We start from the raw sequence: 15470 nt of genomic DNA, 5'->3' as shown, positions 1-15470 counted from the left end.
ACTGGCCACTCCTATGAGGTTTCAAGAGAGACTTCAGCCTGATCATGGTTTTAAGGTTGCCCTAGTATAAAGTAAGGTCTTGTCTGCCTCTGGGACACCATTAGGAAAAATAGGAATTTGTTTTTCACACTTTGCTTCCTGTCTTTTTCCCATAACCACCCGGGCCTTGTAGGAATTGATCCCCCCAAAGACATCACAATCAGCAATGTGACCAAGGACTCAGTTATGGTCTCCTGGAGCCCTCCTGTTGCGTCTTTTGATTACTACCGAGTATCATATCGGCCAACACAAGGTAATAAGGTTTCTTGGTTTCTCAAAGATGAATGGGATTTGGAGCTGGATGACGACTGTTATGGGAGAACTAGCGTATCCCAGGGGATATCACCCTCCTGCCTGCAATTTCCTTCCTCTCTGCAGCATGCTGCATCCGAATGGGTTGATGAGGAGCAGCCAAGGAATCCAGAACTCACCAGCTCCTCCCACAAAAGGCTTGATTACATTCACTCAAAAAGCAGGCCCTTCACCAGTAGAGTGAACCATGGTAATCGGTCGTCATTATCCAGACAGTGTAGCGAGAAACAAAGAACTCTGAAAGAGTCTACCAAGAGCCAGGGTCACATGCACTTTTCTGAGAGAATTAAAGTCCAAGGCTAAACACCCCAGGGGGTGCCTAAAGACACCACAGAGCCAGATGGAGCCTTGGAGGGAACCACAGTGACGGTGGTCCTGTTATGGCCACTCCAGCCAAGTTAGGAGTCAGAAGAAGTTGGCCCAGACCTCACCTGCATCCTAACAGTTCTTGCTGGTGCCATGTGGAATTGTTAATGAAGTAGAGGGTACAATCACTTCCAGTGAGGGGGTGGGATAATTTTCCAGACTACCCTTTCTCTGGGCTGCATGGACCACTCTTTTCTGCCATTCCCTCTATACTGCTTTAAGACTAGTTTGTTAGAAAACCACCTAATAAATAGGTTTTTTTCCCTTTGCTCCTGGGATCCTATATAATGAGGGGGTGGGATCAGCATGCAAGGTCTCTTCAAGTTCCAACATTCCCAGCTTCCCCATCCCCCAACTGGGTGCTGAGCCTTGCACCCATATTGGCTTCATGAAAGAAAGAGTGCCACCAGGAGCTCCTGTATTATGAGCTGCGTATATACGGGATCCACTGAACTTGACCTGTGGCTTCTGTTCTTCCTTAGTGGGACGACTGGACAGCTCGGTGGTGCCCAACACAGTGACAGAATTCACCATCAGCAAGCTGTACCCAGCTACCGAATATGAAATCAGCCTCAACAGCGTGCGGGGCAGGGAGGAGAGTGAGCGGATCTGCACTCTTGTGCACACAGGTGGGCATGTCTCCCTATGGTGGGCCAAGTCGGGACCCTGGCTGAGGACCTGCAACCAACAAAAGAGGGAAAGAGTGAAGCTGTCCCGGCTAATGCAGAGGACACTGATCCTGGGATCCCAGGCTCCTCTCCTGGGTGCTCCCCTGACTCACATTGTTATGTAAAACAATTTGCAATGTTCTCCCCTTTGACCTCCTCTGTAACACCAGCAGTTTAGAGAGACACCTTCTAAGAGTCTTACTGGTTTAGGTCAGACATTTTCATGGAACTTCCAGTATGAAAAGGAACCTTCCAAAGACTCATGACAGAATGAATTCCAGAACGGACATCTGATTCATCCCGTCTAATTGTTAAAAAGACTCAGACAAGGCAACTTTACCTTAGAGAAAAAAACAAAAGGGGGCTGTTATTCCAGTAATGACCCTTGGGGTCATGAAACTCCTCATCCTATGTGACCAGAAACCACCAAGTAGCTGCACTTTTTCTTGCTTTATGCTCCAGGGAGGAGGAAGGAGGCGCTTTTCTGTAGAAAAATGATGGGCCAGAGGACAGGGCTCTGGCAGCAGCTCCCCTGCTCTCCTTCTCTGACCCCTCAGCCAGCCCATCATGCAAAACTAGGAAAGATTTGCTGTAGAAGACACAAGAGGGAACAGCCAAAGTTTCCTGTTGCAACCCCACACCTAACTCTCCATGAGGCTATCGTTCCTGTAGCACACAGGAAAACATCCAGCTTGCCTCATGAGGAGAACACCTGGATTTCCTGAGGCTGCTTACTTCCCTCAGAGAATCGTATTTTCTGAACGAGGGCAACTTGGAATTTCTCACTGCTTCTGTAGATACACTCACTAGCCCAGAAAGAACATCCCTATGGCCATGGCCAAAGAAACATTCCTTCAGAAACTCAAAAAATTATTCATTTAAAGATACCACAGGATGTTCTAATCTTCCCTAATCTCCTTCCATGCCTATGACTACAGATAATGCAGCCATGTTTTTGGTTTAATCTTACCCTTTCTATCAAGTTACCTATGACCATTAAAGTATCAACTGATATTGACCTGAAGTGATCTCCAATGAGTAAAAAGAAGCCCCTCCCCATTCCCCATACTTTCCTCAAAGTCTTAGAAATCATGTTAAAGAAATTAGGATTTTTCTCAGTGAGGACAATAAAATGGACTTCAAGAGCCTCCTACCCCGGAAGTAAAGGAGAACAACAATTCAGGTCAAAAACTCATTCCTTGGGTTCTTGGTCATAAGCAAGTCTCTCTAACGCAGGTATTCAGTAGTGCACCAACCCAAACTGTCCTCCTTCAAGTTTAGGCAGAGCTATTTTGGCAACTCCCAATAACCAGATTACTCACAGAAATGTTTTATTTTGTTGTTTTAATATGATGTCTATGATTTTATAACTTTTGGCAATGAGTACTCCTCGGAGTCTCACGGTCAATCTCAGAGAGGTCAAGCTAATTGTAGTCTCATAAGACTTTTCTTCTTTGTTTCTTTTCAATAAGGTTGCATTCGAAGACCTTGTTCAAGGCACAGATTGTGGATACAATTCAGATGTTAAAATTGTAAACACACTTTATGGTTGTTTCTTTGAAATAAAAGACATAGGCAAGAGATAAGAACCTTTAGTCACAGAACAGGACCAGATCAACAGCATATCTTGGTCCCCAAAAGTAAATTCCATGACACGTAGGGTGAGCTGATGCCTAAACTACTGTAATAACCTGCATTTCTAAGATAAATCCCAACTTTATGGAAGGGAGGCACAGTAAGGAAACAAATGCATGGAGCATAGGCAAGTGAGAATAAGAACATGGTGCTATGATGAGCAACCTCTGTTCCTCAACAGGCACTCCTGGCTTTAAGCCTGGACGAAGTCCCTTGACTTTCTATGCCACAAAAAGGATCCCCAGGACTCAGTACAGAGTCAGCCTCGTAAGTAGCAAAGCAAGAATTCAGTAATCAGATCTGACTTTAAAGGCAACCTGAGTCCCATTCTTCATTCCACAAGTATTTACTGAGTAACTTCTAAGTTCCAGGTGCTGGGGTTACTCCCTGACTTCATGGAACTCCCACCATACTTCCTGACGTTCATCAACAGAGACTGTTCCACAAGGCATGCCCCTTGTATTTATCAAAGAACAAAGAGCCTGGGAAGCATATTAGCTCATTAACTAGAAATATAATAGTTTCTATAGCATGTTCTTAGTTTCTCCATCTAGGTTTAAATATCTAAAACACAACATCCATACCTTGGACACCCCCGTAACACCTGACAGCCCTCTGCACATAAGAAGTTAATGAATGAATTAAAAAGGAAGATCTGAGGGCAATCAGGGGAGCATGGGGTGCTTGAGAGGAAGGAGGAATGGGAGAAGGGGAAGGGGCTAATGGAATCAGAAGGGGAGAAAGGAAAGAGGTCCTCACTCACTTCATTATTTTGTATAGTGCAGCAGCAGACATGTATCCTGGGTGAAACTATAGGAGACGGTTCTCTGCTCTTCCATCCTGCAGTTCCTCTTACCTTTACCTGATATTTTCCTGAACTGTTTCAGCCATGGACAATCCTGTGGATCTGACTGCTACCAACATCACTCCAACAGAAGCTCTGCTGCAGTGGAAGGCACCAGTGAGTGAAGTGGAGAACTACGTCATTGTTCTCACACACTTTGCAGGTGGGTGTCTGCGGTTCTAGGCATCAGGGGGGAACGGCGGGGATTGGGGCTGAAGGCTAGTGTGAAAGTAAAAAAAACCAAAACATTTTATCCATCTGAGAGAAAACTGGAAATTTTCCTGCTTTAATTTCACCATAAAGCCCTCAAGGTAGCCCCCAAACTCTGTGAACTTTATCAACTATGAGAATTGAGAAAGCCGAATCTAAAAGGTATAAGAAGGGTATGTAACCAAGAGGAAAACAAAAACAGAAACAGCACTTGGAAGACAAAACTCAGAACTTGCCCCAAAATGCTGCAGGCGAGAAAGCTGACTTTTCTAGATATTTAAAGAGCGAACAAAACACTAAAGGACCAGCCGTGGTAACAGGTGACAAAGGATTCAGAACTACTAAGCTCTTCTGTTGCTTTGATCTTCTCTACTCATATCCATCCCAAAAGGTTGAGCCAACATGAAATCTTGAGTTGCAACGTCTTCTTCACCTTACTTGTTCACATTAACGCTATTTGAAGTTGAACAGAGAAGCACAAAGCAAAATAACGTTGAGTAATTCAAGTTCCGAAGCCAAGGAAAATTATTTCCCTGCCTAAATTATACATGTGCTCACAGAATATTGTGGGTTATAGGCAGGAATCCAGAGAACAAAGATACCAGAAGAGAGAAGGCAGGCAGATGTCTTAATTTTCAAAAATGACAGATTAAGTCAATTCTGTCAGCTGAAAAGTAAACTGATTTTCAAAGCTTGGGGAAGTAAAAACCAAAACAGACTATTAAATAAGCTGGAAGGGAATCAGTGATTACTACATACCAGCACAGGTTCACTAAGTATGAGTTTCACCAAAACCACTTTATGTCCTTTTTTTTAATTGGCAAGTGTGAGAGCACATTAGTATCTCAGCAAGGCATTAAAAAGATCCACTTACCACTTAGATGGAAAAATACATGGTGGACCACATTTGGAGTTACATAGCTGATTGAATGATTGACCCTCCTCAGAGAATGAATATCATTACTATGGATACATCCTAACCTCCCTGTGTGCACGCAAAAGCCGCTTCAATCCCTACCACTCCTCCTTGCACGTTATGACCCTGAATTTCTTAATTCTCACCTGCCTTCTCAAACCACCGTGCACATGCTCTTGCCTCTACCAGGAAATGCTCTCCCTACTTATCTGCCTAGTAAACCCATCCTTTAAGCCTTAGTTTCAACACTATCTCCATTATTCCCCTAAGGCAGTCATATTCACCTGCTCACAGATACGAAGCACAGAGCTCCATCATAGCCATTAATTTCCATTCATTCAACAACTACTTTTGCTGCCCTCCCATGTGCCATGCACTCTCTAAGGCTATAATGATTCAGAGACCAAATATGAGTTCTTGTCTTTGCAGAACTCACTTCTGGTGATGATGCAGACAAGTAAAGAGTTACAACCCAACGCGGGTAGTGTCATGATTTGGGCAAGCACAGAACACCAGTGTGCCACCTCTGATGGGCCACTGTGATTTGGGGTGAAGGTGTTGAGGGGAAGAAAGAAGGCAGATCTTAGATAAAGTTAAAGACAAAGAGAATAGGAGAAGAAGGGGCGTTCCAAGAAAAACAGTACCCTGTATGGAGGGAGAGAGTGGGGAGTTTGAGGAAGTGTTGTAGTTGATGCGGCCGGGGAGCTGACGGTTGGCAGCATATGCAAAGGAAGATATTAAAGAAATAGAGCCATTATGTGAGCTCTTCCAAAAGACAAAACTGTGATCAATAGAAGCCAAATTCACATATATTTTAATAAACTGAAACAGTGGCCCAAAACTCAGTCAACAAGGCAAAATGCAGTAGAAATGAATGCAAAGCTCTTCCCATGGGTGCAAAAAATCAACTAAAACCAACTACACAAGGTAAGGCTGGGGAGTGGGTTACAAACAAGATCTCTGATGAATAATCATCTCAGCATATGATAACAATATCCCATGACTGTCTCAAAACCTATAACAATATCCCATGACTGTCTCAAAACCTATGGATTAATATACATAATTGGCACAAATAGAAGCAGAGACTGACCCTGTTTCTTTCATTGTCAGTACAATGAAAACTGACAATGTACTGACGTTACAATGTATTGTAATGAAACAATCTCAATGATTGTTTTCAATTCTCTTCTGAGTTTTGTATTTCAGCAGGGACACTGATAGACTGCTACTCGTATAGAGAAAGGTAGCCAGGATTGTGACAGTTTTAGAATCATCACATACATATAATGGGGACTGGGGGCTGAATTTTCTCAGTCTAGAAGAGAGAAGACTTGACTAGGAAGGGTGGGGGGCAGGAAGAGGTCAGGTAGACAAAGGATTTGGTTTATCCTTGTAACTCCAGAGACCCGAGTAGAAGTTATACAAAAGACAATTTGGCCTCCAAATAATTTCTCAATTAAGATGCAAAACAAGAAGAGAGGGGAGCTTTGTATGGAATAAAATGCTAAGCTCAATAACCTCGAAAAGATTTTTTCCAAAATTCTCTAATATTGCATCTTTATGAAATGCCTTTGGATTTGATAGGCCTTTCCTAAGTTGAAGAGCCTTATTCATTCCTTATCCATAACCATCTGATTTCAGTTGCTGGAGAGACCATCCTGGTTGATGGAGACCGTGAGGAATTCCAGCTTGTTGACCTGCTTCCTAGGACCCACTATACCGTCACTATGTATGCCGCCAGTGGGCCTCTCACCAGTGGCACGATCAGCACCAACTTCTCTACCCGTGAGTACATGGTCAGCTACCTATCTAGTATCCTGAGAGGCTTTTATTGATCCTGAAAATGATCAGTTTCCATGTGCTCAACTAGATTATAGTCTATAGGTTTTGGACAATGCAGCTGTGAGCTATCCTTATTTTAGTTAACTGCTGCCCAAATGCCAGTGAAAGTGAGTTGCAGCTCTCTTCCTGGGTCTGGCTGACAGCAGTACAACCAGGCCAACAGAGGCCAGTACTGAGAATGCATCTGGCCCAGAAAAATCTGATAGATATTAAAGAGCTTAATATTGGGGAGGGAGTTGCTGGGTACGGTCATGGCCAGGAGAACAGTAGACAAAGGTATAGATGTGGGAATGTTGTATGTTCAAGAGTGAACTCACAGACATGCAGGTTTAACAAGGTCATGATGTCAGACCTAGAGGGTCAGATCGGAAGATATCACATCTAGGCCCGGAGGGTCAGGTGAGGGAAGGGGGAATAGCTGCAGGAACGATCATGACACGACGATTACCTTCTGACCCAGGAGTGCCCTTTAGGCTCCTGTCCAAGCTAGAACTGGGGTTAGCATGTGAGCAGCCCAGAGACCACACAGGTAGACAGACTGATCTACGTGCCTGGAATCAAAGAGAAAGGAGACAGACGGGCAGGCACCACTGGCATTTTCTCCTCTCTTCAGTCCTGGACGCTCCTGCCAATCTGACAGCAAGTGAAGTCACCAGACAAAGTGCCCTGATCTCCTGGCAGCCTCCCAGAGCAGAGACTGAGAATTACATCTTGACCTACAAATCCACCGATGGAAGCCGCAAGGTGAGATTTTTTCTGGAAAGGGGAAGGACCGTTGCTGTCCAGCAATCCGCAAGGGAACAAGCTAGGTTTGCCACTACGGATACCCAGCGTGCTGTTGAGGAAAGAGCCCTCATCTGCAAGCCAGCGATCTGGGTGCTAGTCTTGCCTCCACTACTACTCTCCATACACGTTGAGGCAAAGCACTCAACCTCTCTGAGCCTCCGTTCCTTCTCCAGGTAATGGGGGCATCTACCCTGCAACTTCACTTAGTTGTGGTGATGCGACCAGTATGATGACGTACCAGCTTCCAAGGCAATATAAGGACACAGTACTGGAACGGTTTTTCACTAACAGGGCCAAGCAACCATGAGCTGGATACCAAACTGGACAGTCTCCTATGCCTCTAGATAAGCATTATAAAGGCTACATCTATATGGCCCGCAGTAGAGATGACAAATTTCGGTTTTAGGTGACCAGTTGAAACAGTTCACCTAGAGCACTGGTTGTCAAGTTTTTGTTAACAGTGGAATCCTTTTTAAAAGTGAAATCATATTCAGAAGCCAAATACAGAGAATAGAGCTAGACTGTTGGATGTGGAAGAGGGAAGCCTAGGTTCCTGCATCTCAGGGCTCCAGGAGGCCCTGTGCAATCCGAAAACCACTGGGTTCAATAATGCCGGGCCTAAGTTTCTCCCAATGTGCATCCGTGAGATAGGAGCTGGCCTCAGTCTCACGTAGGAGCTGTTTTCCCTGCTTATTGGAACGGTTTCCTTCTTACATAATGTGGGATGGAGAGGATAAAAATGGCCACTGCAATACCGACCTTGGGGTCTGAACTTCCCTTCTCCACTGCCCTCCATGGTGACCCCTCTGCTCACCCCTTTCCACCTCCCTCCTCCGCTTATCCCACAGGAGCTGATTGTGGATGCGGAGGACACGTGGATCCGACTGGAGGGCCTGTCTGAGAGCACAGACTACACGGTGCTGCTGCAGGCAGCCCAGGACACCGAGCGGAGCAGCATCACCTCCACCGCCTTCACCACAGGTGAGAGATTTCCTGCTGCCCTGATGCCTTCTCCTCCCCTGGGTGGTGTCTGGCTCCTCGGCTGCCTCTGCTGAGACTTGGCCAGGGAGGAGCCCATCAGAGAAACTCAACTGCCTCTTCCGGCAAAGGAAAATAATTATTCCCTCCACTCCTGCCTTCCAAGGCCCTGCCAGGAACCTCTCACTACCAAGGCAACCACAGGAGCCAGCAGTGCAAAGTCCTGGTCCACCTGCACCAACTAAATGCACCAAGTAAGAGAGCAGGCTCCTGTTTAGATTTTCTGCAAGGGTCTTTCCAGCACAGTTTGTCCTTCCCTCCTTCCTTCCTCTGCTGTCTGTAATCAGATTCACCTAGTAAAAGTCACAGGAGTAAAGCCCCAATATTAAAACTGTGGTTCTTCTCCACACACAAAGCACTTTTGCATTTCTATGGTCTCAACTCATCCTTATAACAACTGGTGAGAAGGGCCTTATTATCCTCATTTCATCTCAGATGATGAAACTCAGGTGCATGGAGATCAAATAACTTACACGGTAGTAAGTGGCTGGGTCAGAACTTGAACCAAGGTCTTCTCCTTCTAAATCCAGCATTCTTCCTGCCTTCCCTCATTTAAGTATCAGCAGAAGATACTGGAAATGCCCTTAAGGGATAAGGTTGTCCTAATGTGTATAACAGGAAATAAACTAACACCTGACCTTTGAGAGCTATCTGACAGGCACTGCTGTTCTAACTGCATTACGTGTACTATTTAATTCTCATGATAGCCTGTGAGGTATGTTCTAGTATCCTTACTTACAGATGAGGAAATTGGGCCACAGAGAGGTGAGGTAACTCACCTAAGATCCCATAGCTCTCAAGTAGGAGACCTGGGATTGACCCCCAGTTGTTCTGCCTCTGGGGTCTGTGCTGTTAACAACCCTTTCTAACACTTCCCACGGTACCTCTCTACAGTCTGTAATGTGGGACTGCCCAGTCCAGACCTTGAATTCTCTCCGCCTCCCATGTTCGGAGGGGGTTGGCTCTACACAGTGTGGGGCAAGTGTAGGCAAGTTCCTTATCCCTAGACACACTTCTGCCTGCCGTCTTAGAGCACCAGGGTGATTGGATTGCTGTCCACACCCCAGAGCCCATCCTCCCATCACCAGAGAGAAGTGACAGAAATTCCCCCATCCCTACCCAGGTGCCTCCCCGACTAGACTTGTTCTGAATAACAAAGCAGGACACTGGATCAAATACATGAAAACATCGCTAGTGATTCTTCAGGGTAGTGAGATTATGAATGAGTCCCCTTTTTCTTTCTGTTTTATACTTTTCAATATCTTGCAAAGTGTCGACAATGAGCACATTAATCAGAAAAATAATTTTTAATTAAAAAATAAAAATAAACCTTGCTCACACAACTAAGAAATGAATCCAAGATGGGTCCTTGACAAGTGGAATTTGGAGGACACTTGATCTCTTTTATGGGCTGAAGTCGGTTACGCTCACACTCCATGACCTTTCTAGGGGTATCTTATCTCAGAACCAAGGCATCACCCTCCTCTTGGTCAAGCTCTTCCCTGCACATTCACAGGTTAATTAAAGGGTCCTCTAGGCTTTCCTTTCCTAAGCCAACACTCTAAGACCCATGGATTGGAGCTTTTCACTGAATTAAAATTTTCCTTCCCCTAAAACAAATACAGATAACATAAACAGAGCCCCTGATCTGCATACTTATTAGGTCTAAACTAATCATTTCATTCCAAAAATGCATGGGTTTCAAGGCTTGCTCAGTGTAGTATGAGCTTTCAATTCCCATCCTGGTAACGCCACAGCTAGTGGTTGTGAGCAGGACGGCAATATGCCTGAGGTTTCTGCAGTATCTTGCAGCTGTGCCTTGCTCCAGGTCTGCCTGGGCTGTAAAATATGCCAGCTTCTGTGCCCACCACTGGCCTCTCTTAGACGAAGCTGCCTCCAGCGGGTGTGCAATAGTTAGAATCCCAAATCCAGCTGGGGGCCCAGCAAGATCCAATAAACAGAGGGTTGACAATTCGTGGAAATTTGGGGAAGAGCCCAGGGGAGTGGCTTTGTTCGGAGGACAGCACAGGGGGACCATCAGGATGTATTTAGGTATTTCTTCGTTTGTTTGTATGAGACTTCAACTGACACTGGGCGACTGCAGCATGACCAATACCCCTCGGAAAGGAGAACACTGAAGAGCCCACTTGCCTGTACCCTCAATGTAAGTTACTGCCTGAGTTGCTCCAAGCAGTTTGGGGAATCAGAGAAGGACTTGCTACTACAACTACAGTGGTACATGGCAAAGATGCGTCCACGTTTAGAAGTTTTCACAGAGTTTTACTGCAAAGCTCAACTTTAAATCTCAATCACTGATGCATACCAAACCCTGCTGGCTTTGTCTTGGAGATTTATCAGAACCCCCTGAACTGACCAGTTACAGAATGAAAAGTTCATGGACAGAAGTAATGCATGTGACATCACCTCGCACAAAGCCTGGCACACAGCAGACATAATAAATGGTGGTTGAGTGGAATAGTTAAATCCCAGCTGCAGAGCACAGAAGAGGGGTTTCTGCTTAAAGACAGCTCTAGGAGGAGAGGATTCTCAGTATCCTTCAAAGGGAAGACATAGGCAAAAAGCTACTGCCTGCAGAGTACGATGCCAAGCGTCCCTCTGATTGCAGGCTCTTTCTGCCACCCCACATGCAAATTCCCTGAATAAATTACACAAAGCCTACAGAGTCATTTGCGTGTCAATATTAATGAGTCCTCATTGCCTGTGCCACGCCCTCCCCCTTTTCTACCCCCATCCTCCAATTGCCCCACCAAAAAAGCAAATTTTATTAAAGAAGAAGAGAGTACAAGCGTACCAGCTTCCTAAGTATGGGGGTGGAGATGTCCTCAAGAAGAGAATTGGGGTTTACTTGATAGGTGGCATGAGCTAGACTCCTTTACAAGGAGTCTGGGTAAAGAGAGGCCTCCAGCACCTGGGCACCCAGGTGCTTCTCATCCCAGAACTCCCCTGTCTGCCCGTATATCTCCTGAGATGCCCTGAGAGTGGGCTTCCTCTGGGAAGAGAGGTTGGGGCAGCAGTGCCTCAGGTCTGATTCTGCTCTTCTCTGAACACCCCCAACACTCAGCACATCCCAAACCATCCTCTTCCTGCCCCTCCATCAGGACCAGCGCTTATTCCCTTCACACCTCTGAAGCCACACAGTGTACCCTGCAAGCTCCATCTGCAGGATCCTGTCACTTGCTTAAAAGAGAGAGAGAGAGAGAGAGAGAGAGGAAAAGAGAAAGAAACAAAAACAAAGAGCAGAGTATCTTCCCTTACTCGAAAGATTGGAGGCCTGCTGGCCTGAACCCCATGAATCACTCCTGCTGGGCAAGAGGGCTGAGGAACACCAGAGCATCCTATGTTATGGCAAACCAGGGCTGATGGATTTAGAGGCTAATTTCATTCTAATAACTGGCATACTTTCTGACTTCACTGACAGTACCTGAGCTTTCCACTCATCAGCATCCTATTCTTAGGACAGGCTGATCTCAGCTGATCTTTCTAAGCATTTTTATGTAGTGTCTTAGGGAACAAAAGAGCTTAAAGCTGGACCCCAAAGTGGCCTCCATCCATTGACAAGCCCTCATCTTGTCCTGGGTGGGCCAAGTAAAGAGACTCATTTCAAGTAGATGCCTACTTAAGGGTCTAGAAAAAAGTTGAGATGTTACAAAAAATAAAATAAAAATAAAAGAGAGAGAGACAAAAGGGAAGAACTGGCTCCCACAAAACCTCAAAAAACTCCTTTGATCAAGATGTCTCCCCTTGTTGCATTCCTGCCATATAACATAAGCCCATTTCATTTTTTCCATCATGTTAATAGCTTCCTGTCCTCTCGTCTCTGGTGTTTGCACAAGACTCTGGGGGGAATTAAATACAAGTAGTATGGAAGAGAAAAAAAAATATGGACACATTATTTATAATTTACTGTCGCCTAAAATTTCATTCAAGGTCTACTTGTCTTTTAGAAACATGAATATAAATGAGGAAACAAATATTCCCCACAGAGCAACAGGGACTTTGTGAAATGATCTTCTGAGAAGCCAATTTCGTTGTCTATTTTAATACTATAAGAAGCAAACAAGGCACTCGCTAAAGCTTGTCCTCCGAGACAGTGAACACAATAAAACTGGTTGTCTTGACCTTGAGGTCAAGCGAAGACAATCATTTTCGGAAGCCCCCAGAGATGGGTAATGAGAAGTTTTCTTTATTGCCTGTGCTTCCATCCCTGCTCTTCCAAAGTCAGGCTGAGCTGCTGCTCTCTGGGGCTTTTAAGGAAAACTCCGGGAGTGTACTCTAACACAAGCTTCAGTTTTTGAGGTTGTGAAAATTAAGGAAAATGGGCAAACCCTAGGTTCTGGAACAATAGGTGGTGGACCATGCAAGTCCACATAGTTATCAGTGGGCAAGGAAAGCCTGATGACCACTGTTCATTGCAATCTACTCCTATATATGCCACACTTCCCCGCACCAGAGTAGGGAACTGAAGGGGCTTCTCTCCGCTCCACTACTTAGAAACAGCTCTGAGGAGAGCTGAGTAAACAGCTCTGAGTAAACTTCACTGAGACAAGCAAACCCCTAAAAGGAGAGGCCCACCTTCTCCTTTGTCCATCAGGGTTCCTGTGCTAGATAAGTATTAGCTATTATTATTTGAACTTTTGAAGTCTTTCTTAAAAAAATCTTTCCCTTGCCTGTAGGACACAAACATATTTTTCTATACATCCTTCTATTAACTTACTGGATTTATTTGTATATCTAGTCTATTTTGTACACAGTATTAAGTAAGGATACAGTGAGCCAATTTCCCCAGCATCTCCTACTGAATAGTCCATCTATTCTCCACTGATTTGTGGTGCTGTATTGTATATTAAATTCCCATGTATACATGGCTCTGTCTCTGAACTCTGAACTCCTATTCTATTCCATGCTCTATTCATCTGTTCTTTTGCCAACACTACATTGTGCTTTTTTGAACCTCCCCCAACGTTTAGTGTTTTTGACATCATATTCTACATCTTTCTGTTCTGTGTATCCCTTAACTACTTATTGTGAATATAGGTGCTTTTACTACTTTTGTCTTTTAAACTTCCTATAGCTTTATAAGTGGTTGATCTACTACCTTTACTGTATGTTTGCCTTTACCAGTGAGATTTTTCCTTTCGTAATTTTCATGTTTCTAATCATGGTCTTTTCCTTTCCACTTAAAGAAGTCTCTTAACATGTCCTGTAATGCCAGTTTAGTTGTGCTGAGCTCTTTTAGCTTTTGTTTGTCCATAAAATTCTTTATCTCTCCTTCAAATCAGTAAGATAAGCCTGCTGGGTAGACTATGGTTGTAGGTTCTTTCCTTTTATCACTTTGAATATATCATGCTACACCCTCTGGCCTGAAAAGCTTCTACTGAAAAGTCAGCTGAAAGTCTCATGGGAGTCCCCTTGTATGAAACTAGTTGCTTTTCGCTTGCTGCTTTTAAAATCCTTTCTCTTTAATTTTTGCCATTTGAATTACAAAGTGTCCTGATGTGGACCTTTGGGCTCATCTTGTTTGGGACCCTGTCCTTCCTGAACTTGGATGTCTCTTTCCTTTCCCAGGTTAGGAAAGTTTTCAGCTATTATTTCTTCAAATAAATTATTTGCCCTCTTTTCTCTCTCTTCTCCTTCTGGGACCCCAATAACGTGAATGTTAGTACACTTAATGTCATTCCAGAGGTCTCTTAAACTATCCTCATTTTCTTAAGTTATTTTTCTTTTTTCTGTTCAGCTTGGGCAATTTCCACTACTCCGTCTTCCAGTTCTCTGATCTGTTCCTCTGTATCGTCTAATCCACTGTTGATTTCTTTTAGTTTTTGTGTTTTGTTTAATTCAGTTATTGCATTCTTTGGTTCTGTTTGGGTCTTCTTTATATTTTCTAACTCTTTGTCAAACTCCTCACTATATTCATTCATTCTTCTCCTGAGTTCAACCATCTTTATGATTGTTACCTTGAAGTCTACTGGGTAGACTGCTTATCTCCACTTTGTTTAGTTCTTTTGAGGTTTTGTCTTGTTCTTTCATTGGAACATATTCCTATGTCTTCTCATTTTGCCTCATTCTCTATTTTTATTTCTACATATTAAGTAGGTCAGTTATGTTTCCCCATCTCGGATTGGTAGCCTTATGTAGGGGACGTCCTATGGGGCCCAGCAGCACACTGCTCTCTGGTCACCGGAGCTATATACTCTAGAAGTTCCCCCTACGTGGGCTGTGTGGGCCCTTCTGTTGTGGCAGGGCTGACTATTGTGGGTGTGCTCGTACGTGGGACTGGCCTCTGGCCTGGTTGGCTGCCTGGCCCTGACCCATGTGACGGTTGCTGGCCCATGGTGGACAGGGCCAGGTTCTGACGAGGCTAGCTGTGTAGTCCAGGGGATCCAAGGCTTGTGCCAGACCACTGGTGGGCAGGTAAGCCCCTGGTGCTAATAGGCTAGAAGGAGGATCCCAAAGTGGCACTTGCCAGCACCAGTGTCCTTGCTGTAGGACAAGCTCCCCAAAATGCCTGCCACCAACATCTATGTCCCCATGGGGCATCCCAGTTGCCTCCTGCCTCTTTGGGAGGCTCTCCAAGAAAAGCAAGTGGGTCTGATCCAGGCTTCGTTCAAATTCCTGCCTCTGCACTGGGACTCACTTGCCACTATCTCCCCCCCATCGCAGACCCTGGCCTCAACTAGGGTGGTCAGGAAAGGCCTCTCTTTGAGCTGAGACATTTCAGCCAGGAGTTGCAAGATGAGAGTGAATCACACAAGAAAAGCATTCCAAGCCTAGAGAAGAGTAATTACTACAA

The 15470-nt window shown here is 44.8% G+C and overlaps 1 protein-coding gene and 1 long non-coding RNA gene across 3 annotated transcripts in view; one reads left to right on the top strand and one right to left on the bottom strand.

Annotated features, from left to right (window-relative positions):
- The window catches only part of LOC137219726 (uncharacterized), a 295061-nt gene that overhangs the window by 122143 nt on the left and 157448 nt on the right, over positions 1-15470 (bottom strand). The gene's annotated exons all lie outside the window — the stretch shown is intronic.
- Positions 1-15470, top strand: part of TNR (tenascin R) — a 415801-nt gene that overhangs the window by 375787 nt on the left and 24544 nt on the right. For both annotated transcript variants that reach the window (XR_010941221.1, XM_067728715.1), the window contains exons 13-18: positions 173-292; positions 1200-1346; positions 3908-4027; positions 6635-6778; positions 7449-7579; positions 8470-8602. Coding sequence is in view for 1 of the 2 variants with exons in the window: in XM_067728715.1 (XP_067584816.1) it covers positions 173-292; positions 1200-1346; positions 3908-4027; positions 6635-6778; positions 7449-7579; positions 8470-8602 (795 nt within the window). In the remaining variant the exon portion in view is untranslated. The remainder of the gene's footprint in view (positions 1-172; positions 293-1199; positions 1347-3907; positions 4028-6634; positions 6779-7448; positions 7580-8469; positions 8603-15470) is intronic.

This window comes from Pseudorca crassidens, chromosome 2, assembly GCF_039906515.1.
Source record: "Pseudorca crassidens isolate mPseCra1 chromosome 2, mPseCra1.hap1, whole genome shotgun sequence".
Lineage (NCBI taxonomy): Eukaryota > Metazoa > Chordata > Mammalia > Artiodactyla > Delphinidae > Pseudorca > Pseudorca crassidens.
Note: the sequence above shows the minus strand (reverse complement) of the source record. Positions and strands in the feature narration are given on the sequence as shown.